The 27,500-nt window shown below is 41.9% G+C and overlaps 3 protein-coding genes across 3 annotated transcripts in view; all 3 read right to left on the bottom strand.

The window, feature by feature from the left end:
• The window catches only part of rreb1a (ras responsive element binding protein 1a), a 36,218-nt gene extending 34,317 nt beyond the window's left edge, over positions 1-1,901 (bottom strand). Inside the window, exon 1 of the mRNA XM_068581298.1 lies at positions 1,636-1,901. The gene's annotated coding sequence lies outside the window, so the exon portion shown is untranslated. The remainder of the gene's footprint in view (positions 1-1,635) is intronic.
• A 3,193-nt stretch (positions 1,902-5,094) lies between these two features.
• Positions 5,095-17,128, bottom strand: LOC137789094 (coagulation factor XIII A chain-like). Its single transcript, XM_068582347.1, is given in 20 exon segments — positions 5,095-5,223; positions 8,084-8,092; positions 8,235-8,340; positions 8,446-8,582; positions 8,788-8,942; positions 9,037-9,202; positions 9,705-9,814; positions 10,330-10,483; positions 11,223-11,311; positions 11,393-11,496; positions 12,103-12,241; positions 12,604-12,778; positions 12,936-13,043; positions 13,135-13,253; positions 14,130-14,381; positions 15,020-15,196; positions 15,304-15,403; positions 16,471-16,542; positions 16,544-16,560; positions 17,059-17,128. Coding segments are annotated over 20 exon segments (2,388 nt in total).
• A 4,465-nt stretch (positions 17,129-21,593) lies between these two features.
• LOC137789093 (coagulation factor XIII A chain-like) overlaps positions 21,594-27,500 on the bottom strand; it is a 7,027-nt gene continuing 1,120 nt past the window's right edge. Inside the window, exons 4-17 of the mRNA XM_068582346.1 lie at positions 27,267-27,500; positions 26,758-26,876; positions 26,554-26,661; positions 26,268-26,442; positions 25,630-25,768; positions 24,674-24,777; positions 24,516-24,604; positions 24,062-24,215; positions 23,845-23,954; positions 23,440-23,605; positions 22,518-22,672; positions 21,927-22,063; positions 21,724-21,829; positions 21,594-21,629 (exon numbers count right to left, since the gene is read on the bottom strand). The exon at positions 27,267-27,500 is cut by the window's right edge and continues 15 nt beyond it. Of these exons, the coding sequence (XP_068438447.1) occupies positions 21,594-21,629; positions 21,724-21,829; positions 21,927-22,063; positions 22,518-22,672; positions 23,440-23,605; positions 23,845-23,954; positions 24,062-24,215; positions 24,516-24,604; positions 24,674-24,777; positions 25,630-25,768; positions 26,268-26,442; positions 26,554-26,661; positions 26,758-26,876; positions 27,267-27,500 (1,832 nt within the window). The remainder of the gene's footprint in view (positions 21,630-21,723; positions 21,830-21,926; positions 22,064-22,517; positions 22,673-23,439; positions 23,606-23,844; positions 23,955-24,061; positions 24,216-24,515; positions 24,605-24,673; positions 24,778-25,629; positions 25,769-26,267; positions 26,443-26,553; positions 26,662-26,757; positions 26,877-27,266) is intronic.

The raw sequence follows: 27,500 nt of genomic DNA, 5'->3' as shown, positions 1-27,500 counted from the left end.
GCGTGAACACAGGCGCGTGAACACAGCTAGTGTTTAAAATGGAAGTTAAAGAGGAGGATGAGAGAGAGAGAGAGAGAGAGAGAGAGAGAGAGAGAGAGAGAGAGAGAGAGAGAGAGAGCGGGGGGAGGGGGGGAGGATGCAACAGGCGTCACGTCGATGCTCTGCGCGTAACCGGAGACGGTTGAGACGAGAAAAGTCCCAAAAACACCGGAAACAAGTCAACTTGACACAAATCGGGCAACCGGGTCGACGTCGGCCGACCTCGTCGCCGCGTTGCCGCAGTTTGTGAATGAATAAACGGCCGTTTGTGGCCAAACGCGTCCGCGCAAGGTCACGGCGGCGAGCGAGCGAGCGGCCGCGACCGGAAGCGGGACGGCGCGGCCCCTTCAAAGTAAAACGGCAGAGTTGTAAAAATGCAAGATTGTACTTTTTATTTTTTTTTAAACTGCTTTAGTTTGGTTTTATAGGCTCAGGTTGACCAACAACAAATCATAGTGTTGCACCAAAGTGAGGAAATGATGATGTTGTAACATTCATTGTGTGGTTATTTAGATTTTCATCATTATTGTTGTTGACACTGAGTCGCTGTCGTTAACTTATACTATTCCAGTACTGAATCTGTGTTTACACACATTTACAATATGGAGTCAGAGCGATATCAACAAATACAAAAGCAACTAACTGACAGTGTGTGTTGCATGCTGCAATGACGAGGAAGGCCAGAAATCTCATCATCATCACTTCGACACATTTGGTCTTTGCACCTTATTGATTACTTTTCATTTATTGCACTCTTCACAACTTTGTGCTGCAAAACCAAACAGCTTCCTTTGGGATGAAGAGGTCTCATCACACACACACACACACACACACACACACACACACACACACACACACACACACACACACACACACACACACACACACACACACACTCAAGAAGGAGTTTTAAGCGCCACCTTTGCTTCGCAACAGGTGGTTTTACTTTGAAACTCGCACCGGAAGCTCTCCCGCTGCGCGCCGCCAGCTTGCCGCGGGTGTCTGGTGGCTTTACACATGGCCACGAGCAGCGAGGCTCCGACCAAAGTGCACCCGAGATATGGATGCTCGACTCGGGCGGCGAGCAGACTTTGACCCCCCTTCCCCCCTCTCTCCCCTCTTCCTCCCTCCTCCTCCTCCTCCTCTTCTTCCTCCCTCCCCCATCTCCCCCCCCCCCGGCGAGGGCAAGAAAAACAACACAAAAACACCACATAACAGCCTCTAAAAACATGCACGCGGGGCTAAAAAGTTGCACAAGTCCGGAGCAAAAGAAGCGAGTTGCCTCGCGACAGAGTGGCAGAAGGAGGAAGCGCGCGCGGCTGAATTCCAGCGCGCGGATGCGCATCAAACATCAAACATCAGACTAGGAAGCGACACGGAGAGGAGAGAAAAGTGCTCTCCCCTTCCTCCCTCCTCCTCCTCCTCCTCCCTCAGCGAGCCCACTCCTCGGCTTTTAAACTTTTTTTTACTTTAACAACCCCGCACAACAACCCCGCACAACAACCCCGCACGCACACGCAGCGGCCCCGCACGGCGGCGGCGGCGGCGGCGCGCGCCGGGCGGAAGAGCCGCGATGGAGGAAACGAGAAGACTTACGCTGGACTTTGTTGGGGTTGGGCTGCTTGCGCCGAGACATCGTGGCGAGGAGGATGATGATGGCGAAGGGGGGGATGTAGGGGGGATGATGATGATGAGGAGGAGGAGGAGGAACGGCGGTGATGGTGGATGATAAAAAGGAGGGGGGGATGATGAAGAAAAAAAAGAAGGGAGACAGAGAGAGAGAAGCTGCAAACTTGCTCCGCAGAGGAATCAAAATGGCGTTTCCGAAGGGATGTGCAAACTTGGACAAACTTTACTCCGGCTTCTCCTCCTCCTCCTCTCCTCCCCTCCCCTCCCTCCTCCCCTCCTCCTCCTCTCTTCCTCTCTCCTCTCCCGGAGGAGAAACTCAAAAAAAAAAAAGAAAAAGAAGAAGAAGCCTCGAGGAAAAAAGGAGTTCGCCGAGAGGAAAACAGTTTGGAGTTAGTTGCTGTTGGTTTGTTTAATTCCTCCTCGGACTCCCTGAAGTGTGTCCTCTCTCTCTCTCCCTCCCTCTCTCTCTCTCTCGCGGTGTCTCTCTGCCTCTAAACCTGATAAGTAAAGCTCATCACGTGTTGCTCTCAGTCTCCAAGGGGACGTGGCCACCAGCATCTCCTTTACGCGCAGACACCGGATTACTTCCTCTGGACACCGGCGACAAATAATCCCACCGTGTCCATCCCTTATGTGTATATATATATATGTGTGTGTATTTGTACATGTATATATGTATATAATAAATATGAGCGCTCGTTCCACTTCCCCGTGTGTCTGTCGCTTCAGCGCATGTCTCTTTAAAAGCATAAAAGAGTTCAAACGGAACTTTTCACGCGAGTAAAATCATCTGAAATGTCTCCACATAAACTGAGAGAAACCGGAAGTGGAGCCTCTCTCTTTCTCGCTCTCTGTCTCTCTGTCTCTCTCTCTCTCTTCACTCGAACTAAAACACGTTTAGTTGTTTTTTTCTTCTGAAGGTGCCGAGAGATAAGGAACCATCCGCCACTGGAGAGAGGACGGCGGCGCGCGCAGGTATCGCGAGACTTTGACGTCTGGAGGAGAGCGGGAGGTATCGCGAGGTTTTGGAGGGAAGAGAGGATGCCAACCGTCAGCTGGGGGGGAAGAGGAGGGGGGAGGGGTACTTCTCGAGTTAGGTTTCCTAAATGATGACGTCACGACACCCCTGGTTTTTCTAGTTTTTTTTAAAAAGAGAATCTACTTCCTGTTTAGCAAAACATTCATAAAACAAAAATGTTATTTACTTATGTGTGTAAAAACTTCAGAAATATAGTAAATCCACCTTAAAACTTACACATTTAAATGAAAGGTGAAGTAATTCCACCTTAAAACCTCAATATTTAACTGAAAGATGAACCAACTCCACCTTAAAACTTGAAAGTAAAGTAACTCATTTCATTTAAAATAAAATATGTATTAATCAATCAGGCAGCAGCTTTAAGTGATGAGGCTGTGTGTGTGTGTGTGTGTGTGTGTGTGTGTGTGTGTGTGTGTGTGTGTGTGTGTGTGTGTGTGTGTGTGTGTGTGTGTGTGTGTTGAACAAAATTCAAACTGCTAACGTGAGCGTCTCGACTCCTCGCTGCATGTCCTGTTCTTCTCCTGCCAGCCTCCATCTCGGGATACAGACCTCCTCCTCTTCCTCTTCCTCCTCCTCTTCCTCCTCCTCTTTGACATAGAACATGCATTGAGTTTAGTTGAGGTGCTGCAGGTTTATTATAATTAAAACATGATAAACACACTCTTTAAGTACAGAATGTCAGTCCATGTTTTAACGTCTTTAACGGTAAAGAAACGTTTCATTTACTCACTTTGTTTAAGAACTTTAAAAAGTTTAATAAGTCCACCTTAAAATCATGTCTCAAACCCTGAAAGTAAAGTAGAAAGTAAAGTAGTGAAAGACTTCCTGTGTGCTTAAATCAGCTAAAAGTTGCATGGAGTTTGGTTCCTGCTGCAGGAACTTTCTCTGTTCTAAGATGAGTTATACATTCAGTTAGCTTAGCTTAGCATAAACACTGGAAGTGGAGGGAAACTGCTAGCGTGGCTCTAAAGTTCAACAGCACACAGCCGATAAACACGTTTGTCTATTCACGGCAGGACGTTATAGTAGTTTTACAGAAAACTATATATATATATATATATATATATATATATATATATATATATATATATATATATATATATATATATATACATATTTATATATACATATTTATATATACATATATATGTATATATATATATATATACATATATATATGTATATATACATATGTAGTACTTGTGCCGTGTACTTATACATTTAAACCTTCTGAAGAGTCTGAAGCAGAAACAGGTTTGTGTGTTGACATATGAACAGACTGCAGGAGCCTCCATTTCATTACACACACACACACGCACCCACACATATGCACGCACACACACACACACACACACACACACGCACGCACACACACACACACACACACACGCATGCACGTGGGCAGCTAACGGCATTACATCACTAATCCAATCACTGCTTTTCACCTCAACGGGCCACTTTTCTGTTTAAATTAATCAATTGAGATGCAACGAGCCCATCAAGACACACACACACACACACACACACACACACACACACACACACACGCACACACAGACTCACATACACTCTCACACACACACACACACACCCTTTAAAGGGATGATTCAGCAACATTGTGAGTATTCATTTCAGTTTGAAAAGGTTCTAAAGTAAATGTAAATAAGAGATTAGCATCGTCATGCTAATGAGCTAAAAATAAAACTCTTGATGATGCAAACGCCCCAAAAAAGAAGAACTCAAACGCTACTTGAGAGTTAAAGTTACTTCACCTTAAACATTCAAAATAAAACACAGATAAAGTTTAAATATTCAAGGTGAATTTTTTCAGCGTTTCTGTCTTATTTATTAATTTAAATTATAACAAAGTCTTATTTTAATATTGAAATGTAATTTAACCTTTTTAATGTTGTTTTAAACTTATTAGCTAAACACTTGTTTCTACTTTCTGTTTGTAGTTTTTTCTGTTTATAGTTTGTTGCTACAAACAAAACTCTCTGATAAATAAAGTAACAATAAAGTGTCTTCATCGTCGTTTCACTAAATGTTTTGATGAAGAAAATAAAAAGTTCTCCTTTTGTTTGTGAAACCTGTAACCATGGAGACGTTACTGAGCAACCAGCCATCGTCAACAAAGAGGAGGAGAAGGAGGAGGAAGAGGAAGAAGAGGAGGAGGACGAGGAGGAGGAAGAAGAAGAGGAAGAAGAAGAGGAGGAGGAGGAAGAAGAAGAGGAAGAGGAGGTGGAAGAAGAAGAAGAGAGGAGGAAGAGGAGGAGGAGAGACGAGGAGGAAGAGGAGGGGGAGGAGGAGGAAGAGTCTCCTGCAGCTCTCAGAAAGGAGGTCTGATTGTTTCTCCACACGTCGAAACAGTTGTTGTTGATGGAACTTTACACATCTTCCTCCTCTTCCTCCTCCTGCTCCTCCTCCTGCTCCTCCGCCTCCTCCCCTTCCTCCTCCTGCTCCTCCCCCCCTCCTCCTCCTCCTTCTCTAAACAGGTCGTCACTTGAAGCCGACACCTGTCGGCAGCGTGAGGAGCACATGTTGCTTCATCTCACTTGTTCCAAAAAAACACAGAGAGAGAGAGAGAGAGAGAGAGAGAGAGAGGGAGGGAGAGGGAGAGAGAGAGAGAGAGAGAGAGGGGGAGAGAGGGGGAGGGAGACAGAGCGAGACAGGAGGAGGGGTGGAGAACCGGTTCCCATGTCGTGGTTTGCAGGAACAGTTGCTGCAGCCTGTCAGACTCAGAGCAGGAAGACAAGAACTCTGAAACTTTATTCACACCAAAGTGTTTAACACACAAGAGATTCAAAAGATTCAAAAAGACTTTAAAAAGTGTGTTTGATGACGTCGAAGAGAAGCGAGCGAGAGGAGCAGGAGGTGAGGACCTGTCGGCCATGTTTGTAGTTTTCATTGAGTTTAATGAGTCAAACATATAAATACACTGATAAAGACGGAATGCATGTCCATGTTTTAAACCTTAAAACACTACAAAGACACGGTAAACCACGACAGATACATTAAACCACTACAAAGAGACGTTAAACGACTACAAAGAGACATTAAACAACTACAAAGAGACATTAAACAACTACAAAGAGACGTAAAACCACTACTAAGAGACATTAAACAATCACAAAGAGACATCAAATGACTACAAAGAGACGTTAAACCACTACAAAGAGACATTAAACCACTACAAAGAGACATTAAATGACTACAAAGAGACATTAAACCACTACAAAGAGACATTAAATGACTACAAAGAGACATTAAACCACTACAAAGAGACATTAAATGACTACAAAGAGACATTAAACCACAACAAAGAGACATTAAACAACTCCAAAGAAACAAACGATTTCAAAGAGACATAAAACGACTATTTTAGGTTTTAAACCAATCTTTCGGCAGCATTAAAACATCAACAAACTGTTATGATACTCAATTAGGAGTTTAAAAAATGATGTAATCAAAGTAACATCAGTGGATTAGAAGTAAAAACATGTTTAATCCCGAAGTTGGCTTCTCTTTGTTCAGTCCATTCGATTAAAAGCTTAAAAAGAGGTTAAAAAATAAAAATAAAAAGAAACTTTAAAAACCTGCTGTAAGTAAAATAATAGAACTCACAATATAAAAGTCCCGTTTGTACAGTTTAAAGTTTGGTTGGTGTCTGCAGAATAAAAGGCTACTGGCGCCCCCTAGTGGTGAGGACGGGTAACCGCAGCTGGTGACACAAGAAGGTCAGTTAGTCAGTAGAGGTACAATCATGAAGTACTTCATTGGAGTATCTCCATTTACTGCTACTTTCTACTTCTACTTGATGAACTGCTAGCAGTATATGAAGGGATTAAAAAGAGGCTGAAAGTGTCGAGTGACTGAGTGAGAGCCAGCAGACCGATGAGAGCAGACTGGACTGTGGATTTCTAGGAAACCTGTCAAACTTCTGGACTTGATAAAAAACTACATGCATCATGAGAGAGGTGAGACTTTTGTGGACGTTTTGGTGTAAAAAAAAACAACTGTTGTTCGGTTCAAAAATGAAAAAATTACGTATTTAATGCCAAAAGATTGTCTAAATGGGGCATGCTGGGACTTAAAATGGGAGCGGGAGGATTTAGTGTGTGTGTGGTGTACAAATGAGAGCCTAAGTTTAATTCAAAAAATGGTCCTGTTGCTTTATGAGAGAACGCTGAGGAAGATCATGTGTCTACGTCAAAGTATGTTGAGTCACTACGGGAACAAAGATGAGGGGTTTTGTTGCTCTCTTCACGACTAAACCCCATTCAAGTCAACGGGACAAGTTCTCGCAGTTTTTCGCGTTTTTCGGGGAAACGGCCGGTCGGATCTCTTAGAAAAGTCGTGGCCATCGATTCCCCATCAGGCCGCACGCGTTCATGTATTTTGACCCATGTGCTGGCAACACCGTGCGAGCAGATAATCGCCAAAGTTTAGTGTGACTCTGGTTGTTAAGATGCAGGAGAACACGCAGTGTGTGAGTCTTTGCTGGCATCGCTACGCTGAATAATGAGTGACACATCTATGGGTTTGAAAAAAGCTTTTATTGTGAGTAGAAAGGTTTTGCATTAATAAGAAAAAGATTCAATTACATTTCTTGAAGTAAAAAAACAACTGGTGATTAAACAGGTTTGATGTTTTGATGGATCGATATTTCATATTCTGCTCATACTTTAGTTGTATTGGATCTATTTCAATGTACTGATTATTATATTGAGTGTTTAAAGATTAAAACAATTACGAAATAACAAGTTAGACTCATTTTGGGTAAAATATTTTACTTAAGTTTGTTGTATTTATTATAAAAAAGTCATTTTACATTTGTTAATTTGTCTTAAATTATCCACTTTTTGCCTCGCTGGGACTTTTTAAAATTTTTTTTTTTAGCTTTTTAAATGTTTGAATCACTTTAACTGTGTTTATTTATATAAAATTAATTGTTTATTAAGTCCCCATAGCATTTAATACATACAATTGTATATTGTATATTTGTGTGTTTCTTTGATAAATAAAAACAACATAATTCAAACAAACTAGTTGTGAAAAGGAAATAAAACTGATTGTTTATGATCAGAACTCTGTCAAAGTGGGAAAAAAAATATAATATATAATTTCATGGCGTTCTTATAAATGTAAATTCCTCACTGAACAGATCTCCATAAGCAGAGCAAAACATCATAATTCCTGTTATTGATTTTTCTGAAAGAAGTTAAAGACGAAATCGAAGATTTGAGCAGTTGGTTTGGCTCCGCCCACTCAGTTTCAAGCTGCTGTGATTGGCGGATTGGCGGAAAGAGCGAGTGGCGGGCGTCACAGCTGTGTGGACCAATCAGCATCTCAGGCTGTGATTGTGCAATAACCCACTCCCATCACCTGTGAATAGTTAATAAAATATAATGTAATAAAATAAAAATGTTGTACAAAATAATATAATATTGTATAATATTTTATAATATTATGTGAAATGTTATAATATTATATAATATTTTATAATATTATGGAATATAATAGTCACCTGGCGCAGGTTGTTGCAGTCCAAAACTGCAATCAGGGTGCGGTTCCCCAACAGCCGAGGCCTGAACTCTTCTCTCCAGGAGATGGAACCCTCTGGCTCAATGAAGCTGAAACACACACACACACACACACACACACACACACACACACACACAGGTGTGAGCACACCAAAGCCCAACCCCAGGCTCAGCTGAGCTCAGGTGTGTGCTCACCTGTAGTAACGCGTCCTGAAGCTGATCAATCCTGGACCCTCCATGGCCAGGTGCACGTTTTCCAGGGGGAAATTAAACGGGTTGGTGAAGGAGATGTTCACGTACATCAAGTGCTGCACCCGAGCACGTTCAGTTAACTGGAGGAGGAGGAGGAAGAGGAGGAGGTTGACGAGGAGGAGGAGGAGGAGGAACAGGAGAAGATTAAAAAGAAGAAGTAAAAGGAGGAGGAAGAGTAAATCAATAAGAAGCTATTTTTTTTCAAATTAAAAACATGTTTTTACTGAAATGTTAGCAAAGTGATGCCGTGTGTGTGTGTGTGTGTGTGTGTGTGTGTGTGTGTACCTTCACGGTGAGCATCGGGGGCTGCAGGTTCAGGACCTTGATGCTGGTCACTGAATCTTCGTCAGACTTTCCCGTCACGATGAAGCGCAGGCTGACCTGAGAGCCCAGGTGAGGAGCGTACTCCTGAGCCGTGACCGGGATCACCTCAGTTATCGCTGCAACACACACACACACACACACGCACACACACACACAGGTTGTAACAGAGCTTCTCCTTAAAGTCACACACAACCTGGTCACATGACTCACTCTCATTCGCCGGCACGGTGACGGTGAAGTCGAGTTTCTTGAAGTGTTTGGCGTTGACTCCGGTGTAGAACACGATGGACGCGGCCAGGTGAGCTTTGATGGTCCTGGCGGTGTCGTCCTGGTTGGTGAAGCTCACCTGAAGGGACACGTCCTGACCCAGCAGCACCTGGAGGGAGTACAAGTACAAGTACCTGGATTCATACTTGAGTAAAAGTACTGTGTTTGGTGATGATAATAAAATGGGACCTTCATAAAGGAATTTATGAAGTACCTTTTTGAGGTAATTGTATCCTTGTATTCCTGTGAATAAATACTGTGTACTTTTTACTGCGCTCCAGAGTCTGGTCTTCATATCGTGGTCATATGAGCTTTAGAACTCTATGACGTTATTAAAAGTGATTATATTTATTAATCTGCTTCATAAGTACTTTTCGTACTTTAAGTATATTCTGAAGCTGCTAATTTTACTGAAGTAAAATTTTCATTATAGGATGTTAATGTGCAGCAGAGTATTACTACGCTGTAGTATTAGTAATTTTACTTCTTCCAGTAAAACACTTTGGATTACTTGTTAAATACTTTGTGATAGATGCAGAGACAGGTGTGACACAGGTGTGAGGCAGAGAGACAGACAGAGAGACACACAGAGAGACAGACAGGTGAGTTACCGGATCAGCCTGGATGGAGACAGTCAGCGGGTTCTCAGGTATCTCAGAGTGATCCCTCTCACAGCCGTATTCTTCCGCCTTGGCCATCGTGGCAGCGTCCTGAGTGCTACCTGGTGACACAAATCAGTCCAATCAAGGACTTATACTGAGAGAGGAGAGGAGACAAGGAGGCGAGAGGAGGCGAGGATAGGGGACCAAGAGAGGAGACGAGGACAGGGTACAAGGAGAGGATCGGAAACACCGAGAGGAGAGAAGATAACGAGATGAGAGTACACAAGGAGAGGAAACACAAACAGAAAAGGACACTCGGACAGGGGACAAGTAAAGGAAACAAGAAGAGGAATGGAGATAAAGAGATGTGAGGACAAGGAGGGGAGACAAGAAGGATATGAGACCAGAAAATGGGAAGGAAAGAGAGGAAAGAAGGAGAGCAGATAAGGAGAGGAGAGGAAAGGAAATATTAAGAGGAGACAAAAAAGGAGAGGAAACAAGGAGAGGAATGGATATAAGGAGAGGAGATGGGAGAAGAAAGAGATGAGATAATGACAACAAGATGAAAGGGCACACAAAGAGGAAAAATACATTTTTTAAATTTCTTTTCAGTTTGTGTGTGTGTGTGTGTCACCTTCAGGGTACTTGTAGTTGCTTGTGATGTTCACATAGCCTTTGCTATTCAGAGCCTTGGTGTAAATGGCCAAACCAATGAGATCGGTCTCCACCCGGTAGGGGGTCAGGCTCCCATAGCGGTCCCGCTTGTGGAAGACGATGTCACTGTTCACCTGACGAGTAAATATTTAAACTTCAATTATAACAGGATTTAAATCAGCTGAGTTTATTATGTCTCACAATGTAATACAAATAAAGAAAAAGAAAAAAAAGATTAAAAAATGATCCCTTTCAGTATCATTGAGTATTAAATATTTTGTGAAATATAATTTATCTCTCTCTCTCTTAATATATATATATATATATATATATATATATATATATATATATATATATATATATATATATATATATATATATATATATAATAAGAGAGAGACAGAAAGAGAGAGAGAGAGAGAGAGAGAGAGAGAGAGAGAGAGAGAGAGAGAGAGAGAGAGAGACTAGGAATAGGTTTTCACAAAAAAGGTTACTGTACACCTGACGAGTAAATATCAAGATTTAAATATTAAGATTTAAACTTCCATTTTTTCAGTATCAATGCATATTAGATATTAGATATTTTGTCAAATATGAAATAGAATAACAGTTCTTAAATAAATAAAGATAGAGAGAGACAGAGAGAGAGAGAGAGAGAGAATAGGTTTATAGGAGGATAGGAAGACAAGGTCCCTGTCCACCTGACGAGTGAATATTGAGATTTAAACTTCCATTTAAAACAGGATATAAATCAGTTGAGTTTATTATTTCTCACCAGGTAATACAAAAAAACATTTAAAAATGCAATATTTTAATTACTTACATTTTGACTTACTAGAGTAAAAGTACTTTTTCAGATGTATTGGAACTGACCTCAGCGAAGACAAAGCCGGCGTCGTACTGGTGACACAGCAGACCTTCCTTGATGGCTTTGACTGAAGCTGGACCGCAGCGGTAATGTCCTGCAAAGGCAAACATCGTGTTTACTGTCCACCTGTCTGTCCACCTGTCTGTCCACCTGTCTGTCCACCCGTCTGTCCTACCGTCGCTGGTCTCCTGAGGCGTGGAGTCCACAACCTGCCACCCCCCGAAGCCGGCCGGCAGGTCCTGGCGAGTGAGCCACGCCTCGTTCCAGCAGTGGTAGTTCCTACAGAGAAGTACTGTTAGTACACCGTTGTTGTACATGTGTATATGTAAATGTGTATAGTTGGACAAACAAGAAAGTATTCAATTCCCGATTGTAGTACTTTCATTTTTTTCAAGCAAAATATAATCTTAAACAGTTAAAAATCCTAATGTATACAACTTGTGTCTCCTGTGGTTGCTTTGTAGTTATTTTGTATCTTTTTGTAGTCACTTTGTAATCATTCTTCCAACAAGTTGTCTCTTTGTAGTCACTCTGTGTCTCTTTGTTGTCACTCTGTGTCTTTTTGTAGTCACTTTGTGTCTTTTTGTAGTCACTTTGTAATCATTCTTCCAACAAGTTGTCTCTTTGTAGTCACTCTGTGTCTCTCTGTAGTCACTTTGTGTCTCTTTGTTGTTACTTTATGTCTATTTGTGGTAGTTTTGTTGTACAAATTCGAGGTACTTGACTTACTTTATTTATTTTACTACTTCTAAACCAGCATTGTAACGGTGGCTTGTTTCTATGATGAGCTTGCATTTCTTTCTGGTTTAAATCATGACTTTGTAAGATCTTCACTGCGGGTAAAGAAAATAGCAACAGACATGGCTGACAGGCTTTTGGACCAACCAGATGGAGTCCCTGGTGTGGGCTTCGTCCGGCGTGCCGTCCTCCCTGAAGATGAGGTCAGTCTTCAGGTTGCCCGTGTTGTCGTGAGCTGAACTGAAGTTGGTGACGATCCTCGACGGGATGCCGAGGGCGCGCAGAACTGCAGAGATGTAAAATATTGCAGTAATTGACATGAAATATTTCATTCTAACAACTTAAGAAAGCATTGTTTACTCTGGCGTATCATTTTCTGAACCTCCCAAAAACTCCCTCACACCTCGGCTCCCTTTAAATCTATTCAAAAATAATGTTAATGCATGTGGTTGCAGTGATTGTGTGTTTTGTGTTTCTTTCTAGTTGCTTTGTGTGTCTTAATAGTTGTTTTGTGTCTCTTTGTTGTTATTTTGTGTCTCTTTGTAGTTGCTTTGCATCGCTCTCGAGCAGCAAAAACAACCCCTGTGCTCGGTAAGTGACAAGTTTAAGAAAGTGTTTACGAGATGTCAGTCTTTTAAAAGTACTCACAGGTGTTGAAGACTCCCGCATACACCCAGCACTGTGCGAAGCTGACAGAGACTCCGGTGTTGAAATACTGCAACAGGATCTTGGCGCTGCCCGTCCATGATGTCGGGGACTGGCCCATCGAGTAGTCATTACTCCAGTTCCCAACCAACACGCCAGAATCGTCCTGAGAGTTAATCTGAGGCAAAGAGGCAGTTCAGAGGTCACTGAGACTACACACTTTTTTTTAGAGTTTTAGAAATGTACTTATATCTGGATCGGAAAACGGTTCTTACAATCACGAAATGTCTGAACAAAGCTGTTTCTCAGACCCCTGTGTAACTGTGTGTTCTCACCATTGCTGATCCCTTTCGGACAACTTTGATGATGTCGCCTCTGTCGTAGATCGGCATCTTGGATTTGTCCAAGATGTCAATGCAGGCGTCCAGAACGCCACGCTGAAACTGCGGGGGGGAGAAAAACACATTGACCATAAATTCATCTGTGATTGGTCATGATTTGTGTGTGTGTGTGTGTGTGTGTGTGTGTGTGTACCTGTCCATAAACCCAGTCGCGATCAAACACTGAATCCACTGTACCCTGATGGATCACCCCGTGCTCGTTCAGGATGTACTCCGACCGCTCTGCATTGTTAGCGAGGAACACGGCGTCATCTGCAAAGAGAGACACAACAACAGCGTTCCATACTCATTATAGTCTGAAAACTTCTTGTTAAAACCAAAATTATGGAAACTTTTTGTGACACGACACTTTCACTGCTTCTCCTTTTGACTGCAAGGCACTAAACCTCTTTAAAGCTACAACTTGATAAAAGAAACTTAAACTCTCTTTAAATATCATGAAACAAGTTTTCTCACTCTCCTGGCGAAGGACAGTTGTGGACCCCAAAATTCGGAATTAAACTTATTAAATTAGATGACACCGGCAACATTTTTTAATGTATGAAACACAACTCGTACAAACAGAATTGACAGGAAAGTAAATCTACTTTTAAACAAGTGTTTAGCTATAGAAGCCCATTCCCGCAACGCAAAAAAATAAATAAATTAGGACCCAAAAAAACAAAAACAAAAAATTAGGACCCCCCAAAAAAACAAAAAAACAATTAACACCAAAAAAAAAAAATTTGAACCAAAAAAAGAAAAAAAGAAATTAGGACCAAAAAAAAAAAAAATTAGGACTAAAAAAAAAATTTTTTTTTTTTTTTCCGTTGTCTTTTTTTCCCGTTGACTTGAAAAAAGGCAACAAAAAAAAGTTTCATTCCAGAAGAGAAATGAAAAGTTGAGTACTGACTAAAAATGTCAAAATTTCGGTTAGGTTTACGGTTAGGTTCCGGTTTTTTGGTCCTAATTTATTTATTTATTTTTTTGATCCTAATTTGTTTTTTTGTTTTTTTGGTCCTAATTTTTTTTTTTTGTGGCGGGAATGGGCTTCCATATTTAACTGGTAGAAGCACAGGACTAAACATGTGATATTACGAGGGTTACTGTATAGGATCCTCCACCGGGGTCCGGCGCAGGAGCTCGTACCTGGACACCAAGGGTTGAACAGCACGTACAGGTCGGTGTCGATGTCCCTCTTGGTTCTCTTCATGCCGCCGCCCTCCACGATGGCCACGTACGTACGGAACCTCCCCACAATGGCATTGGGCGATGGCGTGATGCCAAACATCATAGTCTCACCCTGATGCTCCACAATCCGACCTTGCCACAGGCCGCCGCCAGCACGGGAGCCGAAGGTCACCACCACCAGGGAGCCCTTGCTGGCTGCAGGGTTAGAACCTAGAGGAGGAAGAGGAGAAGGAGGAGGAGGAGGAAGAGGATTAACGATAGAGGGAGGAGAGAAGGTGAGGAGAAAAGAAGAGGCAAGGAGAGTGGAAGAAAGAAGAGGAACAGAGAGGGAGCATGGAGAGGAAAGGAAAGAATATGAGTGTGTGTGTAACTAATTAGACAGCCAAAAAAATGTGAGCTAGCTAATTAGCTCACATTTGTCTAATTGGCGTCTAATTGGCTAACGAGGGAGCAGTGTCTCAGGTGTGCCGAGCTGCGGCTGCTTAGAGGACTGCGTACAGAAACCACGCCCACCCTTCTGTGAGCGTGGAACAGACTGGAGACGCTCAGTTTACTAGCAAAACGTGAATTTAATGAGGTTATAAATGACGTAAGTGATACTCCGTTTGATCTATAAATAAAAACTTATTTAAATACAAATGAAAGAAAAATTAAGTATTTATTAATTGTTTACATGTCTAATCAAAATATATTTATCCTGATACCAACACCGTGGCCTATCCTGATCCTGAACACAGAACCCTATTCCAAACCTAAACCCCATCCTGACCCTTATACTCATCCCTCACTCGATCCTTGACCTCGATCCTATTCCCACCCCCCCAGATTAAGTATAAACTCAAACTCACCAATGAGGAACTCAACCTGGTAGTCGTCTCCGTCCACCAATGGGCGGTCGAAGGTAACCTGCATCGTGAACTCCTGACCACGACGGACCACCAGTTGGTCGATGTCGTAGTCGCTCGTGAAGTGTTCCGGCATGTTTCTCTGCTTGAGCATCTCCACCTTTTTCACCGACAGAGATCCTGGCGGGTTTTCGAGGAAATGAAAATGTGAGTAGGGCATGATTTTATGTTATGGGTCATAGATCAGATCATCACAGAAAGAAGTCTATAGATTAAAGGTATCTCACCCTGTGAAGGGGCATATCCTCTGGGTGTGGCGTCGTCACTCTCAAAAGCCTCAAACTCAGGAAAATCCTCTTCATCATCATTGAGGTTACAGGTGGGCAGCTGGAGATAATTAAGAAACACGATTAAACGAATATCTGAAGAATCAGAGAGTTTTGGATACATGCAAGAGCATTGGCATGTTGCAGTCCATCAACTACCTATCCCTAACCCGAGTATGATCTGCATCCTGATCCCTATCCCTAACCCGAGTATGATCTGCATCCTGATCCCTATCCCTAACCCGAGTATGATCTGCATCCTGATCCATATCCCTAACCCAAGTCTGATCTGCATCCTGATCCCTATCCGTAACCCAAGTATGATCTGCATCCTGATCCCTATCCCTAACCCAAGTATGATCTGCATCCTGATCCCTATCCCTAACCCAAGTATGATCCGCATCCTGATCCCTATCCCTAACCCAAGTCTGATCTGCATCCTGATCCCTATCCCTAACCCAAGTATGATCTGCATCCTGATCCCTATCCCTAACCCAAGTATGATCTGCATCCTGATCCCTATCCCTAACCCGAGTATGATCTGCATCCTGATCCCTATCCCTAACCCAAGTATGATCTGCATCCTGATCCCTATCCCTAACCCAAGTATGATCTGCATCCTGATCCCTATCCCTAACCCGAGTATGATCTGCATCCTGATACCTATCCCTAACCCAAGTTAGGGATAGGTATAGGTAAAGAAATAGAAGCTTTTTACATTTCTGTTTACAAGTCTCGTCAGGCATTTATATTACGTTTGACACGCATTATGATACCTATCACTAACCCGGGTATGATCTTTATCCTGATACCTATCCTTAGCCCAAGTCCGATCTGCATCCTGATACCTATCCCTAACCCAAGTATGATCTTCATTATGATACCTATCACTAACCCGGGTATGATCTTTATCCTGATACCTATCCTTAGCCCAAGTCCAATCTGCATCCTGATCTCCATCAGTAACCTGAACCTGATCCCTATCCTCATCCCAATCCCACGATCACGTACCAAGATCATTTCGGAGTAGGCTGACACACACAAAAGAGTACTTGATGATGGCCGAGAAAATTAAATTACCCTAAACTAAATACTTTCTTTATAAGTAAATTGTAAAGTTTGCAGTACCGGTCCGCTGTAGCGCCCCTTGTAGCTGTTTTGTTGGTTGGCTCCACGAGACATGGTGGTTGAAGAAGGTCAAAGGTTTCACTGAAGTCACTGGACGGAAGGGGAGAAAACAAATCAATGGAAATAGACAAAAAACAAATAAATGTATCCAAAAGCATCATACTCTAAGATGATACTATAACATTAATCTAAAGTTAAATCATAATAAAGTAATATATGTATATATGTATGTGTGTATATATATAAAATAATATATTTATTACATTTTTATAAAAAAAAAATTAAATTGAAAAGTCAGATTTTTTTTCTCCAAAAACTGAATTTAATGGTTTATTCGCTTTTATAATTTAATTTATAAAACTTTTTTTTTAAATGTAAAAACTCATTCATTCATAATTACTACTAGTATTAGATTAAACTATACTAGCAGTATATATAGTCATTCAAATGAGCTGTAAATCAATAAATGTTAGACAATAATAGGAGAGAGAGAGAGAGAGAGAGAGAGAGAGAGAGAGAGAGAGAGAGAGAGAGAGAGAGAGAGAGAGAGAGAGTGTGTGTGTGTGTCTGTGTGTGTGTGAGTCTCACCGCTCAGATGAAGTTCGTCTGTCGAGTCTCTGATGATCAAATCAGAAGATGATGAGATCGACTTCAACATCAGTTTATATACACACACTGCTTCCCCTTTTCACACACACACACACACCCACACACACACACACCCACACACACACACACACACACACACACACACACACACACACACACACAAGCATACTCAGCATTTCCATTTTAAGTTACTTTCTCCCTTCATGTCAGAGGCAAACATGACAACTATGTATTTTGACATTGTATTTTTTAAATTGTATTTATTACATTTGACACTTTAAGTTACTTTAAACACATACAAGTGTGTTATACCATCCTACGACGACTTCCCAGTAGTACTCAAAGTATCTAAAAAATACTCATGAATGTATAAATAAATAATACAAATAAATAATGTATAAATTATTGATGACAGATACTAACAAAAAATAGTATTAACTTATTTCTACATATTTCTTTTGTTGTTAAAGTTCCAATTAAATAGGATGAAACACAATTAAACATTTTGTTTTTCCTTGTTTGTAAAAACTTTGTTGTTGCTCAAAAATGTGAAAAAGTTTTTGTTAATTTCATGAAATCATTAGAAATATTTCCTAAGAAAAAGAGACAGGAACTATTGTACTTTTTACTTCTCTACATTTATTTAATAGCTACTTCACAGTTGTATTGAGCTCATTTGAGTCAATCGTGAATATATTATTTGAAGTATTTTTTTGTATGGTGATATATAACAGTGTGGTATTAGTACTTCAACAGTGACATTTTCACTATGTTGTATTAGTTCTTTTACTTACTGAATAAGTAAAACCTCCCCTGCCAATCACACACGCACACACACACAGACACACACACACACGCACACACACACACACACACACACACACACACACACACACACACACACACACACACAGTTTAAGGAAGTGTGTGTGTCGGTGACCTCGACCCAAAGTACTGCTTTTGAATGTTTTTCGATGGAGGTTTTTTGTCCAAAATGCAACGAAACGACCAGAAAATACTACATCAACAAATACTACATCAACAAAATACACAAACAGTGGCAGATCTACTCAAGTACTTTAAGTACAAATGAGGCACTTTAATTACTTTACTCTTCTACTTTTCTACATTCCAGAAGTAAATACACTTTTTACTCCACTACATTTATTATACATTAACTTTCTCCATAAAATAATACAACGTGTAATTTGTACTTTACTAGCAATCTACCCAGAAGTATACAAAGTATATAAACTTGTCCCCACAGTAACGAACTTAAACTTTAAAATACTTTTATGTAATAAAATCTGATTATTAAACACTCTGCAAAATAAGTACTTTTACTTTTTGACAGTAAAGTAATTTGTTGTACTTGAGTACTTCTTACTATACAAATACAAGTTCTAGAAACTACTTAGTAGTATGAAAGTAGTAACATCAAAACATACTTTAAGTATTGTCAAGGAAAAGTACTAGTGATGCAGAAAGGCTGGTTTCATAGTACTTTTTGTGTTTTCAGAGTATTTCTTGTTGATGAAGTTAAATGAGTTCTGCTGCAGTTCAAAAGATCTCTCTCCATCGTAGAATAGATTATAATCAGGACCCTCAGAGCTTTAGAGGTTTACTTCTTTATTAAACACTCAGATGGAGGAAAGTTAAAAAACAGAAGCTTCCTGATCAGGAACTTCCTCTGACCTTGACCTCCAGCTGTGAGGTCACCGTGACCCTGCGGCTGATTGGTCAGGTGACCCGCGTTCCACTTCCTGTTTGCTGACGGACATCTCTGCTGTCCACTTCACACGAAGCATGAGCTGGAATATGTGACTTTACAGAGGCCGGGTTCAGGACGTTACAAAACAACTTTACAAACCCTAACCAAGACACGTTGGACGTGAGACACGTTGGACGTGAGACACGTTGGACGTGAGACACGTTGGACCATGTTGGACGTGAGACATGTTGGACAAGAGACACGTTGGACGTGAGACACGTTGGACGTGAGCCACGTTGGACCATGTTGGACGTGAGACATGTTGGACAAGAGACACGTTGGACATGAGACACGTTGGACCATCTTGGACGTGAGACACGTTGAACCATGTTGGACGTGAGACACGTTGGACATGAGACATGTTAGACCACGTTGGACGTGAGACACGTTGAACCATGTTGGACGTGAGACACGTTGCACATGAGACACGTTGGACGTGAGACACGTTGGACATGAGACATGTTGGACATGAGACACGTTGGACGTGAGACACGTTGGACCACGTTGAACGTGAGACACGTTGGACATGAGACACGTTGGACGTGAGACACGTTGGACCATGTTGGACAAGAGACATGTTGGACAAGAGACACGTTGGACGTGAGACACGTTGGACATGAGACACGTTGGACCACGTTGAACGTGAGACACGTTGGACATGAGACATGTTGGACATGAGACACGTTGGACGTGAGACACGTTGGACGTGAGACACGTTGGACCACGTTGAACGTGAGACACGTTAGACCACGTTGGACGTGAGACACGTTGGACATGAGACATGTTGGACAAGAGACACGTTGGACGTGAGACATGTTGGACGTGAGACATGTTGGACCATGTTGGACAAGAGACACGTTGGACATGAGACACGTTGAACGTGAGACACGTTGAACGTGAGACACGTTGGACCACGTTGGACAAGAGACACGTTGGACAAGAGACACGTTGGACAAGAGACACGTTGGACAAGAGACACGTTGGACATGAGACACGTTGGACAAGAGACACGTTGGACGTGAGCTGCAGGTCGACTCGTCCTCAGAAGCAGAAGTGAGAGCACGAGGTCGCTCTGACTCGTCTGCAGCTGAACTACAAAACATTTTATTTATTGTGAAAGTGTCCAAAATGTTTGTTCATGTTTTAGTCACTTCAGTTCAGACTGAAACGTTTTTTTTTAATTAAAAATATTCTTACTGTAAAATAAATGTTTAATAATTATAATGATTATATTTTAATAAAAAATGATGATGATAAAAATACAAATTATTGTGATCAGATTTGGTATTAGGCGTTTATTTAGTAAGTGTTTACTAATGCTAAATAGTGTGTACTTATTATATAGTGCTACAAAAAACCCATTATATATATATATATATATATATATATATATATATATATATATATATATATATATATATATATATAAGTATAAGTATAAGATTACAGGAAATGGAAATACTCGTGTAAAGGACAGTAAAGTACATGAAACGTGTACTCCAGTGCAGTACTGGAGTAAATGTACTTAGCTGGTGTTTCACGTCTCTGACACCAGATGGCGCCGCTGACTGAGAAAAGCAGGCAGTCACGATGGTGATGCTGCAGACTACACACACACAAACACACACACACACACACACACACACACACACACACACACACACACACACACACACACACACTTCCTAGACCTCCACTGAAGGAGCTGCATATTTGTTATAGCTGAACGATTTCTAAAAATATGGAGGAGTAGACGTTCAAAATATGTACGGAATAAATATGAACAATAACAATATTAAATAAAGATGTGCAGGACAATATTTGGAAATCTGAAGCATTCCAACTAATAATGAGCGTAATAAAGATGTGAAGGACAACAGTATAATAATAACGAATGACACCGTCAGTAGTTTGAAAAAGCTTTTATTGTTAGTAGAAAAGTTTTGCATCAATAAGAAAAAGATTACACATTTCTTGAAAAAATATTTGGTGATGAAACAGGTCTGATGTTCTAATGGATCAATATTTCATATTCTGCTCATAATTTAGGGTCAAAATCTAATTTCATCAAGTAAAGGTCAATTTGTATGTAACCAATTTAAAAGTACTGATTTAAATGTAAAGATACTAAATAAAACAGATACAATATAAAAAGTTAGACTCGTTCATTAATTTTGCATTTGTTAATTTGTACACTTTTTGCCTCACAGGGACTTTTTGGTCGTTTTAAAAAAAAAAGTCATCACTTTAGCTGTTTTTATTCATAGGAAATTCATCGTTTACTAAGTCCCCGTAGCATTTAATACACAGAATAATTCAAATTAGTTTGTGTTTTTTCATGAATAAAAACAACTTTATTTAAACAAACCGGTTGTGAAAGGGTTAACAATTGTTGGTTATGATCAGAACGGAAGTTGGTTAAAAGATGGAACTGTAACTTTACGCTGACAAAGCAAAAACGTGATAAACAACTGTTAAAAACGATGCATTTGTGTCCCGATTTTAGGAATCTGAAATATTTATATAAAATAAATATAAAAGATTTTTTTAGAAAGTCATACCAAGATCACTGTATTAATACAAAATTTGATTTGCCAAATGAAGAAATTTAAGAATTAATCAAAGATTTGCATGGTTTGTTTGGCTCCGCCCACTTAGTTTCAAGCTGCTGTGATTGGCGGATTGGCGAAATGACGTAAAGAGCGAGGGGCGGGCCTCACAGCTCCATGGACCAATCAGCATCTCAGCCACTGATTTTGACATAAGCCACTCCCATCACCTGTAAAACATTAGGTTTAATAAAATAAAATAGACATTTGTATAATATAATACAATATTTAATGTATTTTTTTTAAATATACTATAATAGTCACCTGGCGCAGGTTGTTGCAGTCCAAAACTGCAACCAGGGTGCGGTTCCCCGCCCGTCGAGGCCTGAACACTTCCATCCAGTTGAGCGAACCACCAGGCTCAATGATGCTGGAACACACACACACACACACACACACACACACACACAGGTGTGAGCACAACTAAGCCCAACCGCAGGCTCAGCTGAGCTCAGGTGTGTGCTCACCTGTAGTAACGCGTCCTGAAGCTGATCAATCCTGGACCCTCCATGGCCAGGTGCACGTTTACCAGAGCGAAACTAAACGGGTTGGTGAAGAAGATGTTCACGTTCATCATATTCCCCACCCGAGAACGACCACTCAACTGGAAAAGTAGGAGGAGAAGAAGTAGAAGAAGATTTGAAAGAAGAAGAAGAAGAAGAAGAAGAAGAAGAAGAAGAAGAAGAAGAAGAAGAAGAAGAAGAGGTAATTTAAAGTTAATTTTCTCAGCTCAAAACATGATTTGGTGAAATGCAAATGATTGTACTTTTTGACATTGTGAAACAATATTTTGTAACCTGAATTCATCTAGATTATTCAGTGTGTATGTGTGTGTATGTTTGTATGTGTGTGTGTATATTTGTGTGTGTGTGTGTGTTTGAATTTATAAGGCGACTGTGGTTCAGTGGTGACCAGTCGTCCTTCAATCAGTGGATCACCGGTTTGATCCCTGCGCTAGCCCGTGTCGAGACTAGAAAAGCGCTGTACAAGTACAGGTCCAGTTACCATTGGTGTGTGTGTGTGTGTGTGTGTGTGTGTGTGTGTGTGTGTGTGTGTACCTTCACGATGAGCGTTGGGGTCTGCAGGTTCAGCAACTTGATGCCGGTCACTGAATCTTCGCCAGACTTTCCCGTCACGATGAAGGTCATGCTGACCTGAGAGCCCAGGTGAGGAGCGTACTCCTGACCTGAGATCGGGATCACCTCAGTTATAGCTGCAACACACAAACACACACACACACACACACACACACACACACACACACAGGTTGTCACAGAGCTTCTCCTTAAAGTCACACACACATGACTTAGGCTTGCCTGGAATGAAGACGAGTGCAGAGGCCAAGAGGGGCCCAGGAAGAAGGGCCCATGGAGCAGGACTAAAGAAGCAGGGCCAAAGGAAGAAGGACCCAGGAAGCAGGGCCAAGGAAGTAGGGCCCAGGGAGCAGGGCCAAGGACGATGGGCCCAGGAAGCATGGCCTAGGGAACAGGGCCAAAGAAGACGGACCCAGGAAGAAGGGCCAATGAGCAGGGCCCAGGGAGCAGGGCCCATATGTGTTTGGAAATATATCCATCCATCCATCCATTTTCATCCTCTTATCCGGGGTCTGGTCTCGGAGGCAGTAGGCCCAGCAGGCCGACCCAGGCTTCCCTCTCACCCGCAACACTTTCCAGCTCATTCTGGGGATCCTGAGGTGTTCCCAGACCAGCCGGGAGATATAATCCCTCCAGCGTGTCCTTGGTTTTACCCGGGGGTCTCCTACCAGTTGGACATGCCTGCAGAACCTCTAATGGAGGCATCCTGATTAAATACCCAAACTCATCTCCTTACTCTATCTCTAAGGCTGAGCCCTACAGAGGAAACTCATCTCCTTACTCTATCTCTAAGGCTGAGCCCTACAGAGGAAACTCATCTCCTTACTCTATCCATCATGCACTGAGCCACGCAGCTGAGTGATGATGACCTGGTCACATGACTCACTCTGGTTCGCCGGCACGGTGACGGTGAAGTCGAGTTCCTTGAAGCGGCTGGCTTCGACTCCAGTGTAGAACACAATGGACCCGGCCAGGTGAGCTTTGATGGTCCTGGCGGTGTTCTCCCGGTTGGTGAAGTTCACCTGAAGGGACACGTCCTGACCCAGCAGCACCTGGAGGGAGTACAAGTACCTAGATTCATACTTGAGTAAAAGTACTGCATTTGGTGATGATAATGAAATGGGACCTTCATAAAGGAATTTATGAAGTACCTTTTTGAGGTACTTGTATCCTTGTATGCCTGCGACTAAATACTGTGTACTTTTAACTGCGCTACATTCATCTGATAACTCAAGTTAAACTTCTGACATGAAGACAGGTGTGAAGACACCCAGAGAGACAGGTGAGTTACCTGCTCAGCGTATACGGAGACAGTCAGCGGGTTGTCAGGTATGGAAGAGTGATTCCTCTGAGAGCCGTATTGTTCCGCCGTGGCCATCGTCGCATTGTCCTCAGTGCTACCTGGTGACACAAATCAGTCCAGACAAGGACTTATACTGAGAGAGGAGGCAAGGACAAGAAATGTTTTCTACTTAAAACGTGTATGTGTTTGTGTGTGCGCGCACCACCTTCAGGGTACTTGTAGTTTTCTGTGATGTCCACATGGCCACTGCCATTCAGAGCCTTGGTGTAGATGGCTAAACCAACAAGAGACGTCTCCAGCCGGAAGGGGGTCAGGGTCCCATAGCGGTCCCGCTTGTGGAAGACGATGTCACTGTTCACCTGACGAGTAAATATTAACATTTAAACTTCACTGAGTGTGTTTGGATACGTTAGGTTGTTCCCGACATCTGGTTAAAATGTCAACAGCACCTTTAGAAATATATTTACTAAGAAAAATTGTGACGTTTTCAATACTTATTTTACCCACTATATACATATATACAACAACCCTAACTCTTATATGTATTCAATTAAATATTTGAACATTTTGATTGCAGGATTTTTCCATGTAACTGAGTATTCATACACTCTTGTATTAGTAAAAGTACCAAAGCACTTTTAATATGTATTGGAACTGACCTCAGCGAAGACAAAGCCGGCATCGTACTGGTGACACAGCACACCTTCCTTGATGGCTTTGACTGAAGCTGGACCGCAGCGGTAATGTCCTGCAAAGGCAAACACCGTGTTTACTGTCTACCTGTCTGTCCACCTGTCTGTCCACCTGTCTGTCCTACCGTCGCTGGTCTCCTGAGGCGTGGAGTCCACAACCTGCCACCCCCCGAAGCCGGCCGGCAGGTCCTGGCGAGTGAGCCACGCCTCGTTCCAGCAGTGGTAGTTCCTACAGAGAAGTACTGTTAGTACACCGTTGTTGTACATGTGTATAGTTAGACCAGTATTTCTCAAATTGTGGTATTGACTTTTCTGCTGTTGCTTCTCTTAAAACAAAATACAGATCTTAGCTCAACATTGAGCATGAATTTAGAGCGGCCGTATCAAGTCTGCAACCAGGTTTCTATCAAGATTTGTAGAGGAAATCAGCACAGATCAAACTTTATTTCCATTGTTCTAACAAAGTGATAGCACATTTTATCTATAAGATGGACCATCTGATGAATCTACTAACATAGTTAATCTACCAACACAGTACAAGTACTGTATCTCAGTACAATTATGAAGTACTTGTAAGATTGTTTATATCTACGATAAGCTGGCTGGTTTTCTTTCTAGTTTCACTCATAATTTTGGGGCAGCTAAAAAAACTCATTCTGGACTCAATGCTTATGGACTCATCTCTTTGTGTCTTTTTGTCGTTACTTTGTATCTTTTTGTAGGCACGTTGTAGACCTTTCGTGTCTCTTTGTAATCGTTCTTGCAAGTTGTAGTCACTTTGTCTCTTTGTTGTCACTTTGTGTCTCTTTGTGTCACTCTGTGTCTCTTTGTTGTTACTTTGTGTCTCTTTGTAGTAGTTTTGTTGTACAAATTTGAGGTACTTGACTTACTCTATTTATTTTACTACATCTGAGGCCAGCATTGTAACGGTGGCTTGTTTCTATGATGAGCTTGCATTTCTTTCTGGTTTAAATCATGACTTTGTAAAATCTTCACTGCGGGTAAAGAAAATCATAATGGACTGGTTTCTGGCCCGGCGGTCTTCTAGCAACAGACATGGCTGACAGGCTTTTGGACCAACCAGATGGAGTCCCTGGTGTGGGCTTCGTCCTTCGTGCCGTCCTCCCTGAAGATGAGGTCAGTCTTCAGGTTGCCCGTGTTGTCGTGAGCTGAACTGAAGTTGGTGATGACCCTCGACGGGATGCCGAGGGCGCGCAGAACTGCAGAGATGTAAAATATTACAATTAATGACATGAAATATTTCATTCTACCAACTAATTTAACATTGTTCTCTCACGTATCATTTTCTACCCCTCCAAAAAACTCACTCACATCTGTATTCCCTTCAAATTATGGATCAAATATAAAATTATGTTGACGCATCAAGCTTTGTGCAAAAAGACAGAGGAGGGAAGTGTTTACGTTTATTTATTCATTATGTATTGTACATAAGAACAATTTTGACATTATTTACCTTCATTTTACGCTTCTATTCTACTACTTGCCCCATTCACTTCATAGCTGTAGTTACTTTCCAGATAAATCTCTGGGGTTGTTATATGTTTCTTTGTAGTTGTTTTGTGTCTCTTTGTAGTTGTTTGGCGTCACTTTATAGTGATCTTTCTATGTAGTTGCTTTGTGTCTCTTTGTAGTTACTTTGTGTCTCTTTGAAGTTTTATGAAAGTGTTGACAAGACGTCAGCCATTTTAAGGTACTCACAGGTGTTGAAGACTCCGGCAAACACCCAGCACTGTGCGAAGCTGACGGAAACTCCGGTGTTATAATACTTCATCAGGATGTTGATGCTGCCCGTCCACGATGTCGGGGAATGGCCCATCGAGTAGTCATCACTCCAGTTCCCAACCAACACGCCAGAATCGTCCTGAGCGTTAATCTGAGACAAAGAGGCAGGTCAAAGGTCACTGAGATCGAGATGTTACGCTACACACCAGAAAATGACCTCTTTGCTTTTTTATTTGTTACGCGTGTGTTTGCGTGTTCTCACCATGGCCGATCCCTTCCGGACAACTTTGATGACGTCGCCTCGGTCATGGATCGCCATCTTGGATTTGTCCAAGATGAGGATGCAGGCGTCCAGAATGCCAAGCTGAAACTGAGAAAAACACATTGACCGTAAATTCATCCTCTGTGATTGGTCATGATGTGTGTGTGTCTGTGTGTGTGTGTGTGTGTGTGTGTGTGTGTGTACCTGTCCATAAACCCAGCTGCGGTTCACCAATGAGTCCAGTGAACCCTGATAGATCACCCCGTGCTCATTCAGGACGTACTCCAACCGCTCTGCATTGTTATCGACATACACAGCGTCCTCTGCAAAGAGAGACACAACAACAGCGTTCAATATGTAGTACGGTCGTTAAAAGCAAGACTAAGGAAAACTTTAACTATTTTCCTTTTTTAATACATGGCACGAAACCTCTTTAAGTTCTTTAAACATCATGGATAGCAATGTCGTCGCCCTCCTGGCGAACGAATTCAACGACACCGGCAACATTTCTTACTTTTAATTTTTAGGTATCAAACAAAACTAGTTCAAACTGAGGAAATTTAATCTACTTTAAAACATGCGTTGACGGCATTAAAAACAAATCATGTGACAAAAGAACTTCCCGGAAAGTCTTCGTGTAAGCACAGGACTAAACTCTTGGTGTTAAGATCATTATATGAGCCTCCACCAGGGGGCAGTGCAGGAGCTCGTACCTGGACACCAGGCGTTAAACAGCACGTACACGTCGGTGCTGATGTCCCTCTTGGTTCTCTTCATGCCGGCGCCGTCCACGACGGCCACGTACGTACGGAACCTCCCCACGATGGCTTTGGGCGTCGGCGTGATGCCCAAAAGCACATACTCACCCTGATGCTCCAGGATCCGACCTTTCCACGGGCCGCCGTTGCGGTTTCCGAAGGTCACCAACACCATGGAGCCCTTGCTGG

This window comes from Clinocottus analis, unplaced genomic scaffold, assembly GCF_023055335.1.
Source record: "Clinocottus analis isolate CAN_PGR_092001 unplaced genomic scaffold, fCliAna1.0.p SCAF_18, whole genome shotgun sequence".
NCBI lineage: Eukaryota > Metazoa > Chordata > Actinopteri > Perciformes > Cottidae > Clinocottus > Clinocottus analis.
Note: the sequence above shows the minus strand (reverse complement) of the source record. Positions and strands in the feature narration are given on the sequence as shown.